General features: G+C 38.1%; 1 protein-coding gene across 3 annotated transcripts; it reads right to left on the bottom strand.

Moving 5' to 3' along the window:
* Nucleotides 1-1,693: 1,693 nt before the first annotated feature.
* On the bottom strand, nt 1,694-18,894 carry LOC115437698 (WW domain-containing adapter protein with coiled-coil-like). Of its 3 annotated transcripts, none has more exons than XM_030161006.1 (13): nt 18,563-18,893; nt 18,080-18,113; nt 16,933-17,122; nt 14,608-14,699; nt 13,181-13,296; nt 12,617-12,714; nt 12,203-12,487; nt 7,689-7,805; nt 6,996-7,144; nt 6,741-6,832; nt 6,064-6,250; nt 4,624-4,751; nt 1,694-2,991 (listed from the first exon to the last, which is right to left on the bottom strand). In XM_030161006.1, the coding sequence occupies exons 1-13, from the start codon at nt 18,601-18,603 to the stop codon at nt 2,922-2,924; spliced, it is 1,599 nt and encodes a 532-aa protein (XP_030016866.1). In that variant the 5' UTR covers nt 18,604-18,893; the 3' UTR covers nt 1,694-2,921. The 3 variants fall into 3 exon arrangements, with proteins under 3 accessions (XP_030016866.1, XP_030016867.1, XP_030016868.1); XM_030161007.1 differs by having other exon boundaries at nt 6,064-6,247; nt 18,563-18,892; XM_030161008.1 differs by lacking the exon at nt 7,689-7,805 and having other exon boundaries at nt 18,563-18,894.
* Nucleotides 18,895-18,999: the final 105 nt, after the last annotated feature.

Below are 18,999 nucleotides of genomic sequence, written 5' to 3' on the forward strand. Positions count from 1 at the left end.
AATGAACATTTGACAGATAAACAGAACCACAGTGCTTCAGTTTCAGCTTCACAGTTTGTCATGTCTTTTATGTATTGGATTAGTCCCTTTTCCACTGACCCTCAAACTGCGCAAATATAACTTGCGCAAAAAACTTAACCTAATGGAAAAACGACAATTTCGCCAAAAGTCTCGTTTTTCAATTAAAAGTTTTGCGCTGGCAAGAAGTGGTTTTTCGGGCGTAGCACAAATGGTATATCACGCAAAACTGCAATCGAAAGACCTTTTTTTGCAACTGGAGTCAGGTGAATTAAAAAAACAGATGTTGATGAACATTACAACAAGCAAAGAAGAAGAAACATGTCACGGTATGTGTGGACACACCAGGAAACCCACTCATTTTTTAATTTAGTACAAGATAGAGGAGTAATATATAATAAATATATCTGTAAATCAACACCATATTTACGTTCGTCGTCATGTTTATGGAATGACTTCTCGTGTCATCTAATGATAAATAAATCATCACATTTGTGATATAATGGAAAAACCAACATTACGCACTTGTTTTTTCAACATTTAGTAAATATCGGTAAAATTTTGCATAGATGTCCAATGGAAAAGCGACTATTGCCTCTTTCAACATATTTTTTTTATTTTTAAGTTTTTTGTTTTTTTTTGTTATTTTTATCGATTACTAGAAATTTCATGCGACCCCATTTGAATTCCAGGTGACCCCACGTGGGATCCCGACCCCACGGTTGAAAAACACTGGATTAAAGTGAAGTCATTCCTATGAAGCTGCACATGAAGGAAATGCTGCAGATGTTCCAACAAAAAGCCAAAGTCAGTGTCATCCCAGATAGGACGCTTGGAGAAATACGTGCTTTGTATATTTTGACCTTTTTGCTCTCAAACCTTTTCCATTCTTGTCTTGTCAATCAGCAGCTCCGTATTATTATCATCCATTATCTTTACGTTTGCGTGCATTGCCTCGGAGTCAGCCAGGAATCATAATACAGGTCAAGTCTATTCAGATTTTATCCAACCTTCTGCTTTTGTCTAGGCTGCATTTTACATCTGACATACACAGTAATAGGTTTTTAATCTGATAGAGGAGCAGAAGTGCACACATAAGCAAAACCAGACTCAAGGTTAGTAATTCACTGACACCATCTTGTGGCCAAAAACTATAAATCTATCTTAGTATAGTGTTTGTATAGGACACAGGGCTTTGGGTAAAACACAAGATTAGAGGCAGGTGGACCACAGGGACGCCCACTGTACTCCTAACAACTTGGGTGAGTAATGCGCAGTCTGACTCAATAGCTCATACATTTCCCAGAGCTGTCTACAATTCCTGCCTCCGGATGCATCATTGCAGAGTTTAATTTAAAAAAAAATAAATAAAAAATACAAATGCATTATTCATCGGGAATTTTTGCAAAGGCATAAAGCGTGCAGATTTAACCTCTCTCTCTCTCTCTCTCTCTCTCACACCTTTAATCAAATTCGAGAACATCAGCTAAGCAGTAAAGTCAAAGTCAAGTGGGAAGTGTGGTATAATATTTTATTCTCATATTTTATGGAATACAAAGCCACCCGTCCCCACCCTCCCGAACCCCCGAAAAAGTGTGCACATCAGATCTGGTGGAAACTATCCAAGGACAGAGTAAAGAATAGCCAAGAGAAAAAAAAACAAAACAAAACTGTGTGTGTTTAAGTGTTTGACTGGAGTTTAATGTTTAATATTTCCTGTTCGTATAAAACGCAAACCCACGCATCGTAAAAGTCAGTTTGATGACGAGGCTGCAGCTGTGAGAACTCGACAAATAAAACGACAAGCTTTTTTTTCGAAGAAGTCTTTCCGTTGATCTTTGCATTTCTGACTACAAGGACGTAATCAACCATGTGCAACAATAATTTAGCTTTGAATGACTGTAAACTTAGTCACTTGTCTATTCTTTTACACAATCTCTTTCTAAAGATGCACAAAGGAATGAAATATTTCCCCAGTTCAACTTGGGGGAAGCAACAAAATGCTGACAATTATACAAAAAAGAAAAGACAAATTGCAGAAGAGGGGGGATAAGAAAATGGCCAGCGGGGCTACAAACGAATGCAGCCTCATACGTACTAGCAGCCAAACCTAGGTCCGATAATGTAGGGAAATGTTTTGGAGCGTGTTTGTCGAAAACCAACTGGTCCCAGAGTCCAAACCGAGCGGGATGAAAGAAGCGACACACACACTCTCTGGTATAGTCTTAGTCTGGCCAAAGGTCTTCGCTAATCTCATGTGGATTCAATCATTTGGACAGAAAACAGTTGAATGAGTCCGTTTCAATGCGTGTGTGTTGTGTGAGAAGTTTGGAGAAGTCGTAGGTGTGGGGTCAGGTTTGTTCAACCCAAGCCCCCCCACCCCCCAAGCCCCCTCCACCAGAGAACTGTTACACACCACTCATGAGATGGTCCTGCTTTTAATTTATGTAATCTTTTCCTGACAACTACACATCAAAAAACACACCAGAAAACAAGTTAACCCAATACAATACACACAATCCAAGGTTCACAGTCCAAAAGGTGCCGCTTGAAATAAAAAAAAAAACAAAAAAAAACCCTCAGGTCCTTTTGTGTCCACTGGTTAAAGTGTCCGACTTGGTGAATGAACAGTTTCACCTTTTTCAGAAAGAACAAGTCATGTGGTGGACAGTAGAAAAAAAAACTAACTTAAAATAATGGAAACTAACAAAAAAAACAAAAAAAACAAAACAAGACAGGATGAATGGGTGTCACCTCGTCAGCTGCTGGTTATGAACAGCGTCTCTCAGGTTTGCTTTTACCAGGAGAATAAACAGGCTGTAGCCGATTGCCGTCCATGTCTATTCCTCTATTTGTGTTATTTTGATCCATCCATCCCAGTCCTGTATTCTCTGCTCAGGTCCTCAGACCATGTACGAGTTCTGGTTCTTCAGCTTGTCTAGCTCTTTGCTCTGCTGCCTCAGAAACAGGATTCTGTTAAAAGGGGGAAAATGAAGTCGAGAACGTTAATGTCTTTGTAATTATACTTTTTTTTCTTTTGTTCAGACCAAGGTTATTATCGTTAACGAAAACTAACGAAATGACAAAAACTAGAATTGTAAAAACATTTTTGTTAACTGAAATAAATAAAAACTATGATTAAAAGAAAAAACGCTAACTAACAGAAACTGTATTGTGTGTTTACAAAACTAACTAAAACGCATAAAAATTATGGATAAAATTCCCTTTGTTTTTGTCTTTGTCAATGTCGGATTGATACGAAATTGATTTATTTCCCCCAAATAATTTTGGCTGCTGGCACCATACGATATTTAACAGTCCGTAACTTGTGATTTCCAGTCGTCTTCTGGTCCCCACTCTACCTGGAAACATGAAGACTACAGTTGGGAGAAAGCAGCAGAGTCCTGTCTGGGATTTATTTGAATACGACGGTGAAGAAAAGATATCAAAAAAACTAAAACTAAGCATTTAGAAAATAAAAACTAATAAAAACTAGCAAACCTGCTCTAAAAACTAATCAAAACTAACTGAATTAGAGAAAAAAAAGAGTCCAAACTAAATAAAACTAAACTATAATGAAAAATCCGAAACTATTATAACCTTGGTTCAGACAAGGTATAATTTTTTAGACGTTACCTGAAAAGTATAATTACATTAACAGAAGCCAAAATGAATGTCTTTAGCATTAATGTTTTTGTATTTTTATCCAGGGTGCTTGCTCTTTATCCACATAAAAATCCCAGACTTTTTCAAAACTACTATTTTTTCCCCCCTAAGACATTGCCTTTCTGTACTTTAATACTTTTATGCCTTCTTTTTTGGTTGAGATTGTACCTGTTGTGTGCAGCAGATAAGTTCATTTCAATACAAGTACGAATGAATTCATGTACAATTCACAGTAAATTATGTTTTACTAACAGAAACATTTTCAAAATATATGAAAATCACAAAAGTGCATGGATATCACACAAACAAGTTTCCAGTTAGTGATATCATGTCAAGTTTTTAAATGACTTCCTCATGTACAGTAGTGGAAAAAATTATTAGACCACCCTTGTTTTCTTCAATTTCTTGTTGATTTTAATGCCTGGTGCCTAAAGGTACATTTGTTTGGACAAATACAATGCTAACAACAAAAATAGCTCATAAGAGTTTAATTTCAGACCTGATATCTATCCATTTTCCATGGTTTTCTTGATAAAAACCAAACTCGCTTCAGTTCTTACAACATCTATGGCATTGTACTGACAAAAACAGTGCTTTTAGGCATTCCATGTTTTCTTTTCTGTCTGTTTTAGTCACATGATACACACAGGACTTAGTACTGGATTGCATAACCATTGTTTTTAATGACTTTTGATGGTCTAATAATTTTTTCTATGACTATTTCTTATCTTACAAGATTATGTGCCTTGTGACTCTAAAATTCAACTATGACAGAAACTTTTTTCCATACTTTACGAAGACTGTCACAAACTTCCAGACTTTACAAGGTCTGGAAAACGGCGATTCAAAATTCCATTCTTTTTAAGACTTTCAAGACCTGCACAAGCAACCCGTTATCAATCGTAAATTTTACTGGGGGTGTTAAAACTTTAGCCGCACCTCTGTTCCCGCAGTGTGGCCTGAATTTCACAGACTCGGACCAGGGAGCGAAGGTTTTTCATCTCTGTACAGATCTCAGACATGTACAAGCTGCCCATGTTGTGGATGTCCTCCCGCAACCGTGCCGCCTGACAGGGAAAAAAAAAGAAGCAGTGATTGTTGAGTCGCTACAAGTGTAGTTCTTTTTTTCTTCTGCAGGTTTTAACAAGTTACATTTCAGGCTTTGCAAGAGAATTATGAATCCATATCAGTGCATAAAACACAACTGGAATCTTTGATAAAGTGAAGACAGAACACTGAAAGCTGGGTTATGTCAGGCATCTGCTGGTGGGTTTTTACTGCTGCTTTATTTTTTAATGACGTCCCTTGCCACTACAGTGCCTTTATTTCCATACTTCCTAATTTAAGCATTTTACTGCAGAAGGTGCAGGGGTTCAAATTCAGTGTTTCAACTGGCTTCGATAAGCACTAAATGGACTGTTCTAGAGTCAGATCTCACACTTTAACAGAAAATATTCTAACTTATTACTTCTGGAAGCAGCTACTGCTTGATGCAGGGAGACACCACAGTAGCCTGTGTGCTCTGATCAGGGTTCGCACATATTTCTCAAGGTCGAATTCAAGCACTTTTAAGGGTCATTTTCAAGACATATCTACAGGAATACATACACTCATGATTATTTTTTCCAGTTTTTATCACAATGATGTACATTGTATTATGCTATAAACCTCTAAAATAATGTTTCAGAATAGCTAAAAGTTTAGAAATTCAAGGAGAACACAAAGTTTTATCCAAAAACAGGAAGCCACTTGGCGTTCTTCAGGCACTCACACTGATAAAAATGTACCTGCAGTTGACCTGAAAGCATACAGTAATTTTATTTTTTTGACAGTTTTATTTTTCAAAATGCATCACCTCTCAGTAAGTAGCTTTGGCTTAGCATCTAATCTGGCAGAATTAATATTAAAAATAATTATATCACATTACAGAGCTATAATTACAAGCACTTTCAAGCAATTACACTGAAATTCAAGCACTTTTCAGACCTTGAAAACACAACATTGAATTTCAAGCACCTCCACGAACCCTGTCTGATAAATTTTAACTGCGCTGCACAGTTTTCAGTTGTAGTTCCATGCTTGGTTAAGTTCTGATGCAGTGTGATCGATACAAACCTAAAAAAAAACATTTAAAAAGTGAGACTAAAGTAAAGTCATTAGACCAAGGGCATATTCAATATAAACATAAAATACAGCTACATTATCCTAAAAGAATCTCTCTCAAGTGTAGAACAGCACCTGGAAAACTCAACTCTGTGTTTACCTACACAAGAGAGGAATACAAAGGCGATGCTGGTGTCTAACTAAGCCTGTTCTGTTTTACAAGCAGCTCCTTTGGTGTATTTGCACTGCGTCTTATCTCCCCGTGGACGACTGTACCTGTTTCTCAGTGTTCTCTGAAGGCCATCCTTGGATATGTCTGATGAGGTTCTCATCGAAATGAGCTGCCAGGGTGGGAGTGAAGGAGCCGGGGATGTCGGCCTGGGTTTGGCTGCCGCTGCTGGAGGGAATGTGGGGCAACGCGGCGGTGGATATGTTTGATCCCGAGCACAGAATCTCCTGGCTGTCGCAGCGAGGAGAAATGGTTTACGTGTTATGGGTGATGGAGATGAAATCAAATGGTACAGAATGCATCTCGAACACAGTCCCAATGGACAGGGCTGAGATGTTTTACAGGGAAAAAAAAAAAAGGCTCACATGTGGGGACTCCAAATTTAGAAGGTCACACTGCAGTTGTATTTTTTTTTTTTTTTTTTATTACATAACTTGATTTGTGCAACTTTTTTTTATTGTCAATTCACTAGATGCACAGGACATACAGAGAACAGATGACGTTTCTCTGTCACCTTGTTATTTTAATGTTGTGCACTTAAAAAAAGAGGTTAAATAGAATAATAATGAATAAGGTGTTATAAATGATAAACTATAATAGAATATAAAACATATAAAGCACACTTATATATAAGAATTGTGGTATTGCATTACAGTAATGGTGATGGAAGGTGAGGAGGTGGATCATTTGCGTTGATCTAACTATGGACTACGATCAATGTTACCTTCTTTGCTGGAGAGTTCTGGGGTCCTCTGGACGCTTCTCTGCCATTTGTGGCAGGGTGACTGATCCCTGTTTGCCTGAAGACATACCACCCTGCAGATTCAGCAAGAAAGAAAACATATACAAGATAAAACAGAGAAAACATCACTGGAATGATGGATGAGATGTTAGAAGAAGAGGAGAATAACAGGCTTCAAATCAGTGCAATGTATGAGCCAGAGGATGTGGTCTTGCGTTCTAAAATTGTGGCTCTTACTCTGCTTTGTGAGGACGTGATGCTGCCAGGGTGCCCACCCAGAGCAGACTTCTGGTTGCTTTGCGGCGTGCCATTCCGTGGCGAGACATAGGGCCGTGGCGAAGATGCATCTGACGTCAAAGAGACGGGGGACTGACTGGAGTGCTGGGCTAAAACCAGAAGACAGAGGGTCGGTTTAGTGCTCATCTTCTATGGATCTTACACATGACTTTTTGTAAATAGTTTGAAGACTAAAACAGACATGAACAATTAATTAAGCAACATGGCAGCGAACAAAGTCATGAAGTAAGAGAAATGCTCTGCCTATCCATGCTCTTTACGTCAACAAAATAAAATCATTCCTATAATATGGCTTTCGCGTCAATCTTCCAGAAGTCCGACTTGCTAGACCTTATGTTTTGGCCATGCTGCGATTGCTAGGCAACACATCCTCAGTTCCAACAGTGGGAAAAAGTCATTGAAATACATGGGAGAATGTCCTTCGTGTTCCACCATAGCCATTGTCAATCTGAAAACAAAGCCCTTGAGCAATATATATGGTACGCTTCCTTGAAATGCAGAATTTCATTACCTGAAGGTCAGTAACTCTATAGGGCTTCGAGACTGTGTTTAACAAACTCATTTTGTGGCGACAAGGACAGCGGGAGTTTAGTTGGTGAAAGCAGATGGTGAGAAACAGCGAGGAGGCCGTACCTTGGTTGGAGTGCTGAGCGGCTGAGAGCAGAGCAGTGATGTTGAAAGCGGGTCCAGCATTGAAGAGCTTACTAAGCACAGACCGCAAGGAAGCTTGGGTGACAGCAGCTGCCAAGACTGGAGGGAGGAAAGAGGAAACATACACACACGCAGGTGAGTGGGCGGAGACACACAACAGGTGAGTCCACAAGCACGCACAGTTAAGTCAGAAGAAAAATTAATAAACAGTGGTAGGGCACACGTCAGTCAGAATATTTACATTTTATCAGAGAGAGTAGCTGGTTCAGTTGAATGAAAATTTACCAGCAAACATGTATAAGGGAGCTCAGAGGGTAAACACCGAGCACGACCAGGTTAGTAAAAATAACAGTAAACCATTAATGACATCAAATCTAAGACAAAAAAATACAAAACTTTGGTTCCACACACTATCAACAATTAACCTTTTGTAAACTCAACTACATATAATGCATACAACAAACATTTTCCAATAAAGAAAAAAAAAATTGCACCAAAAAGACATTATCAGTGTATTACTCATGAAAGCTGAAGATCTATGTGGTAGGTCTGGGTGCTTAATACAGGGTTCATACACATTTTTCAAGGTCAAATTCAAGCACTTTTAAGGGTAATTTTCAGATTTTTCCAGCACAGCACCTTATCACTGGGATAAAACACATATCCATAGGAATACATACACTCTGGATTATTTTTTTCACTTTTTATCACAGTGATGTATGTTGTATTATCCTACAAACATCTAAAATGATGTCTCACAATAGCAAAAAGTTTAGAAATTAAAGGAGAACACAAAGTTTGATCCAAAAAAAGGGAAGCCGCTTGGCGCTCTTCAGACACACTTGCACCAAGACAAAGATTAAGATAAAAATGTACCTGGAGTTCACTTGAGAACACCCACTAATTTTCTCTTTTGACATAAAGTTTGATTTTTCAACATGTATCGCCTCTCTGTAAGTACCTCTGGGTTGGGATCTAACCTCTAAATAAATCACATCACAGAGTTATAATTACAAGCACTTTCAAGCACTTAAAGGGGTCATATTTTGCTAAACACACTTTTATTAGTCTTTGGTACATTTATTGGTGTATTTGGACCCTGACAGTTCATAAAGTTTGAATTTGGTATGATCCATTTCACTAATAACTCTACTTTCAACAGCCATATATAACCAGTCACCAAAGCAGCTTTCTGTTAACTTAAAAACAGTGGAAGAGTCAAAAAGTTCGTGTCCCCAGATGACAGAGAAGCTCATCCTTGCTTTGGTCTCCAGCAGCGTAGACGACTGTAATGTCCTCAGTGGACTTAAACAGGATTACACAGCTGTAGTTCTTTCAGGAAGGTGATGTTACAGTTTGAACTAGGACAAAGAACAAAGCACTCCAGTTCTAAAAGTTTTACAATGACTTCCAGTTAGCTGAATAGGTAACAAAGGAGTGATATTTTGCTTTCTGAAATGGAATTATGCATTTTAAAACATTTCCCTGTGGTCTACATAAACTGTAAATGCTCTGCTTGGGTCTCAGCTCTTCATTAATTCAACTCCACAGGTCCATCTTCAACCCTATTTCTGAGTAATGACACCAGAAAGGTTTTGAGCGCTGGCCCTTTAAATGCAAATGAGCCACTTCACGCCTCACCCCCTCCAGGTTGTTGACTATGCATTCTGTCCCGATAAGCCACTTGTGTTCGTTAATACAACCAACAACTTAACATTTTAGGCAATCGACTTGAAGTTTGGACATATTTTCAGTTTTTACTACAACCGCTGCTGCTGACAATTATGTCATACTCGGAGAAATGTTCATCAGAAGTCTTGACCTTATATGTGCAAATGTTGTTACGTAACTAGTTATAGACATAACAAATTAAGCAGGAATTAAAACAGGTTGTAGAAATCCACTCGATTTTTGCCGAAATTAATATAAAGATAGCTTTGCAGCACCTGGAGGGTTCAAATTCAAACATTTTGAACTGTTAGGGTCCAAATACACAAATAAGTGAACCAAAGACTAATAAAAGTGGGTTCAGCAAAATATGACCCCTTTAAGTTAACTTATATTACTTTTTATGACTTTTTTCACACAGCTAAAGCATCCCTTAAATACCAACAACTTCTTAATGAATTTTCTTCTACATTTAACCTTTCCTAAGTGATATAATTTATAATTTACTATAGCGTTATCTGCATTTACTGAAAATTAGGTAGTGCCCATCATGTAGATGGTAATAAAAGCTCAGAGTAACTTCAAACATTATTATATTAGAACAGAGAAAATCATAAAAACAAGTATCTCCAACCGCTACCATTTGTTAAATTTCATGGATTTTAATGGTGCATCAGTGTTGCAAGAAATTACATATTTCACTACAGAGCATCTGAATGTCCAAATGGGTCATATTTGAACTATTAGGGTCCCAAAAAATACATAAATAAATGTACCAAAGACTAATAAAAGTGGGTTTAGCAAAATACAGCCCTTTTAAAATCCTACTTGTTTAGAAATAACTCGATTGTCTAAGAACAGAATGAAGTTTAAATAATAATAAATCCACTGTGGTCATTTAGTCGAGCCCCGAGTCAAGACTCAACACAGTGCAGCAGCGTTCAGCCCGACAGGAACAAACAGCCAGTAGATCTTAGATAAGATGAAAATGTAAACACTTTCAAATCTAGGTGAAATATTTTTTTTCTTTTGTGTCTCTGGCCTTGTCCAGACAGGTTAGGACAGAGTTCAATGTACATTTTTGACGATTTGATCAAAAATGCCCCACAGTATGTGTCTGATTATATGCAAAAAAACAAGCCTGTAACACGGTACAAACTTCCATTTCAACTTTCACAGGATGACTGTGTAATGTTTTCTTTGCAAATTTAATTCACCGAGCAGCTTAAAAACAGCTGCGAGCCGACAGATTTTAAGGTGAATGTTTTCTCGACTGCTGGGAGACGGCTGTGACGCAGGAGTTACAGCGCGTCGTCCACAAACCAGAAGGTTGGCGGTTTGATCCCTGGCTTCTGCCCACATGTTCAGATGTCCTTGGGCAAGACAACCCACAGGCTCTGCTACGTGAATGTGTGTGTGAGTGGATGGGTGAATGTGACACTTTGTGAAGTGTTTCGAATATCATCAAGACAGAAAAAAAACACTATACAAATTTGAAGGTATTTACTAACTGCATGCATTGATGCTGTGAATCAGTAAGCATCCTAAATACTGATGCCAACTTCAGCCATTCCATTCATTTTATTGCTTTTGTTGCGTGACATATGCTTTAGTGATGATTGAATCTTTAGCGATTCAAAATATGAGCATCAATTTCCACTAGATAATATAAATTTCATATACTCTGAGTTTCCTCAAAGGGGAAAAAAGGCTGAATCATAATTTTGGTTCATTCAGGCGGCACTGCATATATCAAGCACCTCTAAAACATGTCTGTGGGCTTTCTGTATTTTTGAGATTTCTAATATGATGCCACTGCTGGATTGACTTTCACTTACACAGAGGACGCCAGTGGAGTGGGCAGACCGTCAACCAGTCACATTCACATTCGTGATTGGACGGCTTAATAGAATGTGCACTTGGATCACTCAAGGTGCATGTTAATGCCCAGTGTAAACAAACACAGCCTCTGGTTGAGTCTTAATTGTTACAGCACAGTAAAATTTTCTGTAAACTTCACTGTGTATAGTTTTATTGTAACATTAGTGATGATTTCAATGCTGTATATATTTATTTTATGTCATTTGTGCTTTATTTTCTTTATTTATTTTTTAATATTTCAATTCATTATTATTTTACTACTTTCCTCCGGATGTTCCTTCTGTTTATGCCAAACCCACAGAATTTCCCTCGTGTATGGAATGCACCATATAAATAAATAAACTTTCCTTCCATTATTTATCAGCAGTAGGATGTATACACTGACTTACAATGCTATGAATATTGGAAATCCATTTGTTTAGTTCTTTGGGATCAATGTGCACATAAGAAGCTTTCAAATTAAAAATTCTTAACCTACAATGCAGCATTACTATACCATGAGGAGACTTTTGCGAAGTCCTAGAGCACTATTTTTCATTATGTCTCTGTATTAAGAATTCTCCTCACTTTTGACAGTTGGGCTCAGGTTTGTTGGGATAAAGTTTTATTTCGAAAATGCTCAGATGAATGTAAACAGCTCAGTATATCAGTGCACTCCACACAAACTGCCACAACTGATTATGTCAAAAGCACCTTTCCAGGTCTGCACAGGATTAAATCAAATGTTGTGAACTAAAGCCATATGGGGGACATTTGGCGGGCCCAGTGTGATATAAAAACTTGTAGAGTCGATGCATTGCAGTGGCCACTTGGTAATAAAGGGTCACAAATAGCACAAACAATTTACAATAAAGCCACTTAAATGTGAAACTTGGAACAATGAACCCCAGTGGAACTATCCAAAAGCCCACTAAAGAAGGCAGCCGTATGGTGTTTAGTGTGCTTACCTTCATTGAGCTTGGTGACGTCCATATTGCCATTGTTCATTTGCAGCGTCGCCTGCAGGGCGGGGAGCAGCTGATGCAGGATCGCTGGGTCCTGGAGCAGAGCTGGTGACTGGGACTGGACACACTGGGGCAACTGGCCCGTGGACGAGGAAGAGGAGGAAGAGGAGGACAAGGTGGAGGGAGTGGAACCTAAAGCACCAGGAGCAGAGTTCAGGCTCTGAGAAGAGGAGGAAGAGGAGGAATGGCCGGAGTTGGATGATGTGGACTGGTCCCCTGAAGTTGTCTCTGTAAAAGAGGTGAAACATTTTGGACAAAGATCACATTTACTAAAATAAACCAGAGTGACTGAAAGCTGGTAAAGAGGACGTTCTCGTAAAATGCTGGTAAAGGTTTTAAAGATGGGGGAATTCTTACTTGATGTGGCTTTGTCCTGCAAGGCCTCCTGTCTGTAGTCCATGTCCCTGGGGAAACTGTTTGCCGCCATCTTGACTGAGTCTTTTTGTCGTTGTTCTCTGGAAAACATTACAGAGACTTTGAAAACACCAGCGATGCAGTTCAACACTATACCCTGGTCTACATATTAAGTACAGCCACTTTTCTACCACAGGATCTTTCCTCAGGAACAAGGAGTCTTTAGAGGAAGTCTGATTTTCCATCACAAGTACCAGGGAGTAAATTTAGTCACAGGAACTTTATTTTAATGACTAAAAAGTCCACACTGAAGTGGTAGTATTTTCTGATAGGAAACTTTGAGGTGGGGTTTGCAGTGCTAAACATTTCTAAATGGCCAGGACTACAGCATTTTATTTCATATGCAGTTTTTGGTCATACTTTTAAGTTCTTGATATTTTTGGTGGAAACACAGACTACTAGTACACAGATTGGACTTTTAATCTATTAATATGCATGAGGACTGCTGTTAGGAAAGATCAAATGATTGCATGTGCAGTGCAAATCTTGTCATTTTATCAGTCTTGCCTCTCCAACAGGTCCTTGGGCTTCTCCCACTGGGAGACCTCAGTCCTACAGTTGTAGTAGTACTTCTTCCCAGAGGAACTGATATGTTCTGTCCAGTCATCTGCTGGGTCCTGATGCTAAGAAAGAAAAGACAAGAAGAGAAGAAACAATGTGGACAAACTTTTAGAACATATATACTCTGTCATCTATATTTACTGTCATGAATAAAACAGCTTCAGTGACTCCAACACCTTTTTTCAGACATACAGTCGTGGAGAAAAATTATTAGACCACCCCTTGTTTTCTTCAATTTCTTGTCGATTTTAATGCCTGGTACAACTAAAAGTAGATTTGTTTGTACAAATATAATAACAACAACAACAAAAATAGCTCGTAAGAGTTTAATTTCAGAGCTGATATCCAATTATTTTCCGTGGTTTTCTTAATAATAACCAAAATCACTTCAGTTCTTACATCAATAGCTATGGCATTGTACTGACAAAAACAGTGCTTTTAGACATTCCATGTTTTCTTTTCTGTCTGTTTTAGTCACATGATACACACAGGAGTTAGTACTTGATTGCATAACCATTGTTTTTGATGACTTTTGATGATCTAATAATTTTTTTCCATGACTGTACATGGAGGTGATACATTATCATGAACAGCTTGAAAAACAGCCATGATGTGAAAGTAATTACTCAAAATCAAGATAAGATTTAGGTCATTAAAAAGAACATGAGAGTATGTCCAAGCATTTTTTCACGCACACAGGGTAATGTACACTTAAGGCTGGTTCCTGTAGCAGGTAAACATCCATCAGTCTGCATTTCAATAATGAATAAGGATCTTTCAGATTGAATGGGCGCTGGAATGTTTAATATTAATGATCACATACACTGGCATTAACAGTCAATACAATACTTCTACATAGGAGTACCAGTGGTAGGTTGTAACAGGATTTGATAACAACTAGGATTTCAACTATGCGCAGTTACTACTGGCTACTAAAGTTGTTATTCACTTATTAAAAGATGTGACAGAAAGATGAAACCTAGAATTATCAGGACTAACTTAAAACTCGATGAATTTATATTTCAAGTGGTTCAAAATCAATTTCAATTGCTGTAAATTACTTTCACAGCTGCTGTTAACAAGCCAAAACACTCACTTCTATACTCACACAAAATACAAAGAACAAAAAGCATCCTACATGCATAAATCTGTGTCCCTTTAGCTTTGAAGATAATTTACTAGTCAAACAAAACAAGATAAATTTACTCAGAAAGGACGACAAAATATAATCTATGTATCCTTATGATGTCCACAGAGGGAAAGGAAGATGACTCTATAATGTCGCACATACCATGATAACCAAGTTGCGTGACAGCAAATCATACAGGAAATGCTGAGGGTATATCATCAGATAACAGTGGACAGCATCTTACCCTGTCTGCAGGCTTGCTCTGAGTGGCATGAGAGTCAGAGCCGTGGTGGGAGCTGTTGTTGTGAGAGTTCTCCTGAGGAGAGCCGCTTGTCCCTGCAACAAAGTCATTCATCAAGAAGCAGAAAACGCACATTGTTCAGTGAGACCGACTGTGTGTGTGTGGTTGGGTTTTCACTAGTACAGCATAACAAAGAAATGCTCTCTGCCTTTACGCAGGCCTGGGAAATCTCATGATCTTAGATTGTGATTGATTTTATTTCTGCATATGATCTTGCTACTTTTCAGAGGGATTGTACAGCTTGTGTCATTATAAAAACACATAAAGGTGTCAAAACTTACAGAGAATCTTGTGTTAGTCTATGGCTTTGTAGCACTAACCCATCAAGACCCAAAAATTCAAAAGCATCTACTCATGTAAATTGTTTAATACCTGTTGATCCACTAATCTTACCAATACATGTAAATAAAAGGTGTAAATTGCAGTTTGTCATCTTTTCATGGTCATCAGATATAACCCATTTGGACGTTGAGAGGCCGTACTGAACGTGGAAACACCGTCATCTTCTACAACATTGATTCACCAGTAAAAGCCATGGAGTTTGATAAATGACAGTGGAAGGAGACACTTGTTTATATATTCAGTTATTGATATTGTTGCTGAAAAAGTCACTTTTTCTTCAGGTTTCTTTGTTTTGATATAATAACCTTTACCCTGAGCTTTTATGAACATTTACATGATCAGTAAATTAAATATAGGAATATAGGGGATCTTCACTGAAAAAAAAGCTAAATACAGAGTTTAATGTTATGATAAATGTCGATAAAACACTTAAGAAAGGTTTAATATAGTAAAAAAAATTCATTTGGAAACAGACACAAAAGTAGCACTGAGGGTTTATGGGTTAATGTTAGTAGGTTACTAAGTTTATTTCAGTCAAATTATAGTGGTATTTTTGTATCTATCTGCACTGAAGTCTTTAGTTTGTGTATTGTATTTTGCTGAGGAAATAATAGTGAAGAATTGCTTAAAGTCCATAAGCATGGGTACAAATTCTCGACATGCAAGGAGTCTCATTGGCACAGATGCTTTAGAGTTATGTTCATTCATTCATCTTCAGAACTGCTTTATCCTTGAGAGGGTTGTGAGGGTGTTGAAGCCTCTCCTGACTACCTATGGGCGAAGGCGGGCTTCACCCTGGACATGTCACCAGTTCATTGCAGGGCTGACATATAGAGACGAATAACCAGTCACTCTCATATTCACACCTATGGGCAGCTTAGCTTAACCAATTCACCTATTAGAGTTATGTTAACAAGTGGAAATGTTTTTCATTCATTGTAAAAATCCTGCAGGACAAATGAGGCTGTCAGATTCTCTGTGACACAACTGATGCACATTGAGCAAAATGTTGAGTATTTACTTCATCCAGATATTGTCAGTATTCTGAGGATGTTGGTCCCAAGTGTTACAAAACTGCGAGCTCCTACTCTGATAACATTAACTAAAAGCCACAACAGACAGCCTAAGACCAGAGAGAACCAGAGGAAAACACAGTTTGGTTGTAACTCGCCTGCATTTTATAAGACACGAGAAGATTGTCATTCAGACCAAGACAGTGATTCTCCCTCAAAAGATCATCACAGTAATCTTTGGACCAGATCAGTCAGTACTACTGTTATGAAACATGAAGTTTTAACAACATATTTTAATCTTATACAGAAAAAATGTGACTTAGAGGATGAAGCATGATTTTAATGAGGGGTGGGTACTGACCAGAGTGTTTATATGAAAAATCTACAAGTTAAGAATGAGGGACATCAGCAAAGGTACCGTTAAAAGACACTGAATAACAACCATCCTGGTCTCATCTACAGGCTGTCCGTCCATGGGAGTGGATCTCTCCTTCATTGTGGTCCTCTCCAAGGTTTCTCTTTTTCCCCACTGGGTTTTTTGGAGTTTTTCCTTGCCAAGAAGGAGGGTCTAAGGACGGGGTATGCCTGGGACACTAATCCATTTGCTTCACCGACTGTTTACTAACTGATTACTTGACTGTTTGTTTATTTTATTTTTTATTTATTTATTTATTTATTTTCATTGTGTTTTTTTAATTCAATTCAACAATTTCTGTAAAGCCCCGTGAGGTGACTTTCTTTTGATACTGGACTCCATAAATAACACTGAACTGAATTAATAACCGACATGGGCATCTTTTATTTTCATTTTCAAAGGCATTGTTGGATCAAGAGGTTTCACTGCTCCTTATTAAAAAGATCAAACTTCATTTTAATGTTACAAGCTGTGCTGATCCACCAAGTCGGGGCTTACCATTTTTTCCTCTGAGTGTGTGGGAACTTTTTGCCTTTCCATGGCCTGTGCTGTCTCCATGTCTGTTGACAGGACTTTCATCTGATCGTCGCAACAACTTGTAAGGGGGTGTGGGATCCGTTGAGCCATCACGCACCTTGTCGTAACGGTGAAGGCTGCTGGACTGGCTCTTTGGCTGAGATTTATGGGTCTGGAGAGATTAAAGATAGCCTGTCTTAATGTGTGGCAAATGATAAAACAGTTACTCCAAAAAAATGTATTTGTCATCATCTGATTGATGATTTCATAGGGATACAAGGTCATAATACTTACTTTCTTTGGGAAAATGCAACTATCATTAATTACCTCACCTACAGGAAAGTTGCCAGCATGAAATAATTTAATGTAATTAAGTGAATGTGTTGTACATCTGTTTGAAAAATGTGATATAATAAAAGCTATAATAATATTTGGTGCCAGGGAAACAAAATAAATCTCCTTAATATAAAATAAAAATTATTGTAAAATTATTTAGCCTTCATCACATTGTCTTTGAACAACAACATTCAATCATACAAAAGAAATTAAAACCTTTAATATAACTATATACCTAGATATTAGCCAGTGCTACGGGTAAAATGTCATTTTATTTTTCAATAGTGGATGTCACTTAATGTAGCTGGGATATACAATAAATGTAGTCTGTTCCATACAGACAACATAAAACATAAAAGAACCTATTATGAAACATCAAGTCAGGTTTATTTTGTCTATCTCACACTACAGGAATATATTATGCTCAGGTGGATCTGTGAGTACAAAACTTTGACATTATTACACATTAACACAAGGAATAAATTGAAGAATCTGTGTTTTATGCAACTGATGAAAATTACACAAACAGCAGCAGAACTCAAACCACAGATACTGTAAGTTTATTAAGTTCAAGCAGGTTTATTTTAGGGTGATTTTGATGGTTTGTCAGTAATGTATGGGCCAGTAAAAACTACTAAAGCTGGACATTTAATCAGAACATTAATGGTCTACTTTTTGTCCTCCCTAAATAAAAATGTAACATGGTTTATGAGCAGCTAATGAAAAGTCTACTGACATTTATATAACTTGTATTTAGAGAGTACTGACAGGAATCACGTTGAACAAGTCATACCTGATAGGATTGCGAATCCCTTCTGTCGTTGCACCTGGGAACACACAATGAAAGATCACATTAATAAGAATCAACGTATTTCAACAGGTGATTTTTTTTTTAAATGTACACTTTGATACATATTTAGCAAATTAGCTTACTCGTGGCTAAGTTAGCTAAATTTCCTGCTTTAGCTGTCAGCTAGCTATCAACATGCTAATGTTTTGTTAATTTCAAGACTCTTAACTTTTAAATGTTACAGATATCGTATAAAATCTAACGTCAATGAGAAGGGTTAAAGATAAATTTGGTGGTTAGTTAGCTAACGTTGCGCTGACGTTAGCCGCAGGACATATCCGGAATACAGGCTAATTACAGGCAGACGCTTAGCCGGTAGCAGCACGGGTTAGCAGTTAGCCGTGAACCCGATTAACCTCAACAGAAAACGTAAAAAGACTCCATTTTAGGTTTTATTAAAAGCCTTAAGGTTTCCGTGTGATTTACCCATCGCTGACTCTTGCTGGTTTCCTTGCATACATCACCATCAAGGCCGCGGTGATGTGTGTATGTGTGTGAGGGGGAACCGTGGCCTCCTGTCCGCTCTCAGTTCTCTTTTCTTCGGCTTCCTGATCTCTGGACACGGTCTACCCGCAGACGGACACCTACACGCCGAGCACCGAGCGAAAGCACTGCATAGCGGGTGGTGTTTCTGAAAAACCACCCTCAGCGCATCATCTGGCATGTAGACACGGAATGCGCTTGACTCGGCCGATGTAGGTCAAGAAAACGCAGCAGAGACAGACAGGAGGAAACAGCGACGGAGGAGTGGAGCTAATGTTTAGCCAGGAAAAGACGACTTCCGGTCCGCTACAAATTAAAGGTCAGATGGCTCTCAGAAATATAGTCGATAAAAAACAGGTACTTTATTGATTATAAGCATT

This window comes from Sphaeramia orbicularis, chromosome 17 (genome assembly GCF_902148855.1).
Source record: "Sphaeramia orbicularis chromosome 17, fSphaOr1.1, whole genome shotgun sequence".
NCBI classification, from domain to species: domain Eukaryota; kingdom Metazoa; phylum Chordata; class Actinopteri; order Kurtiformes; family Apogonidae; genus Sphaeramia; species Sphaeramia orbicularis.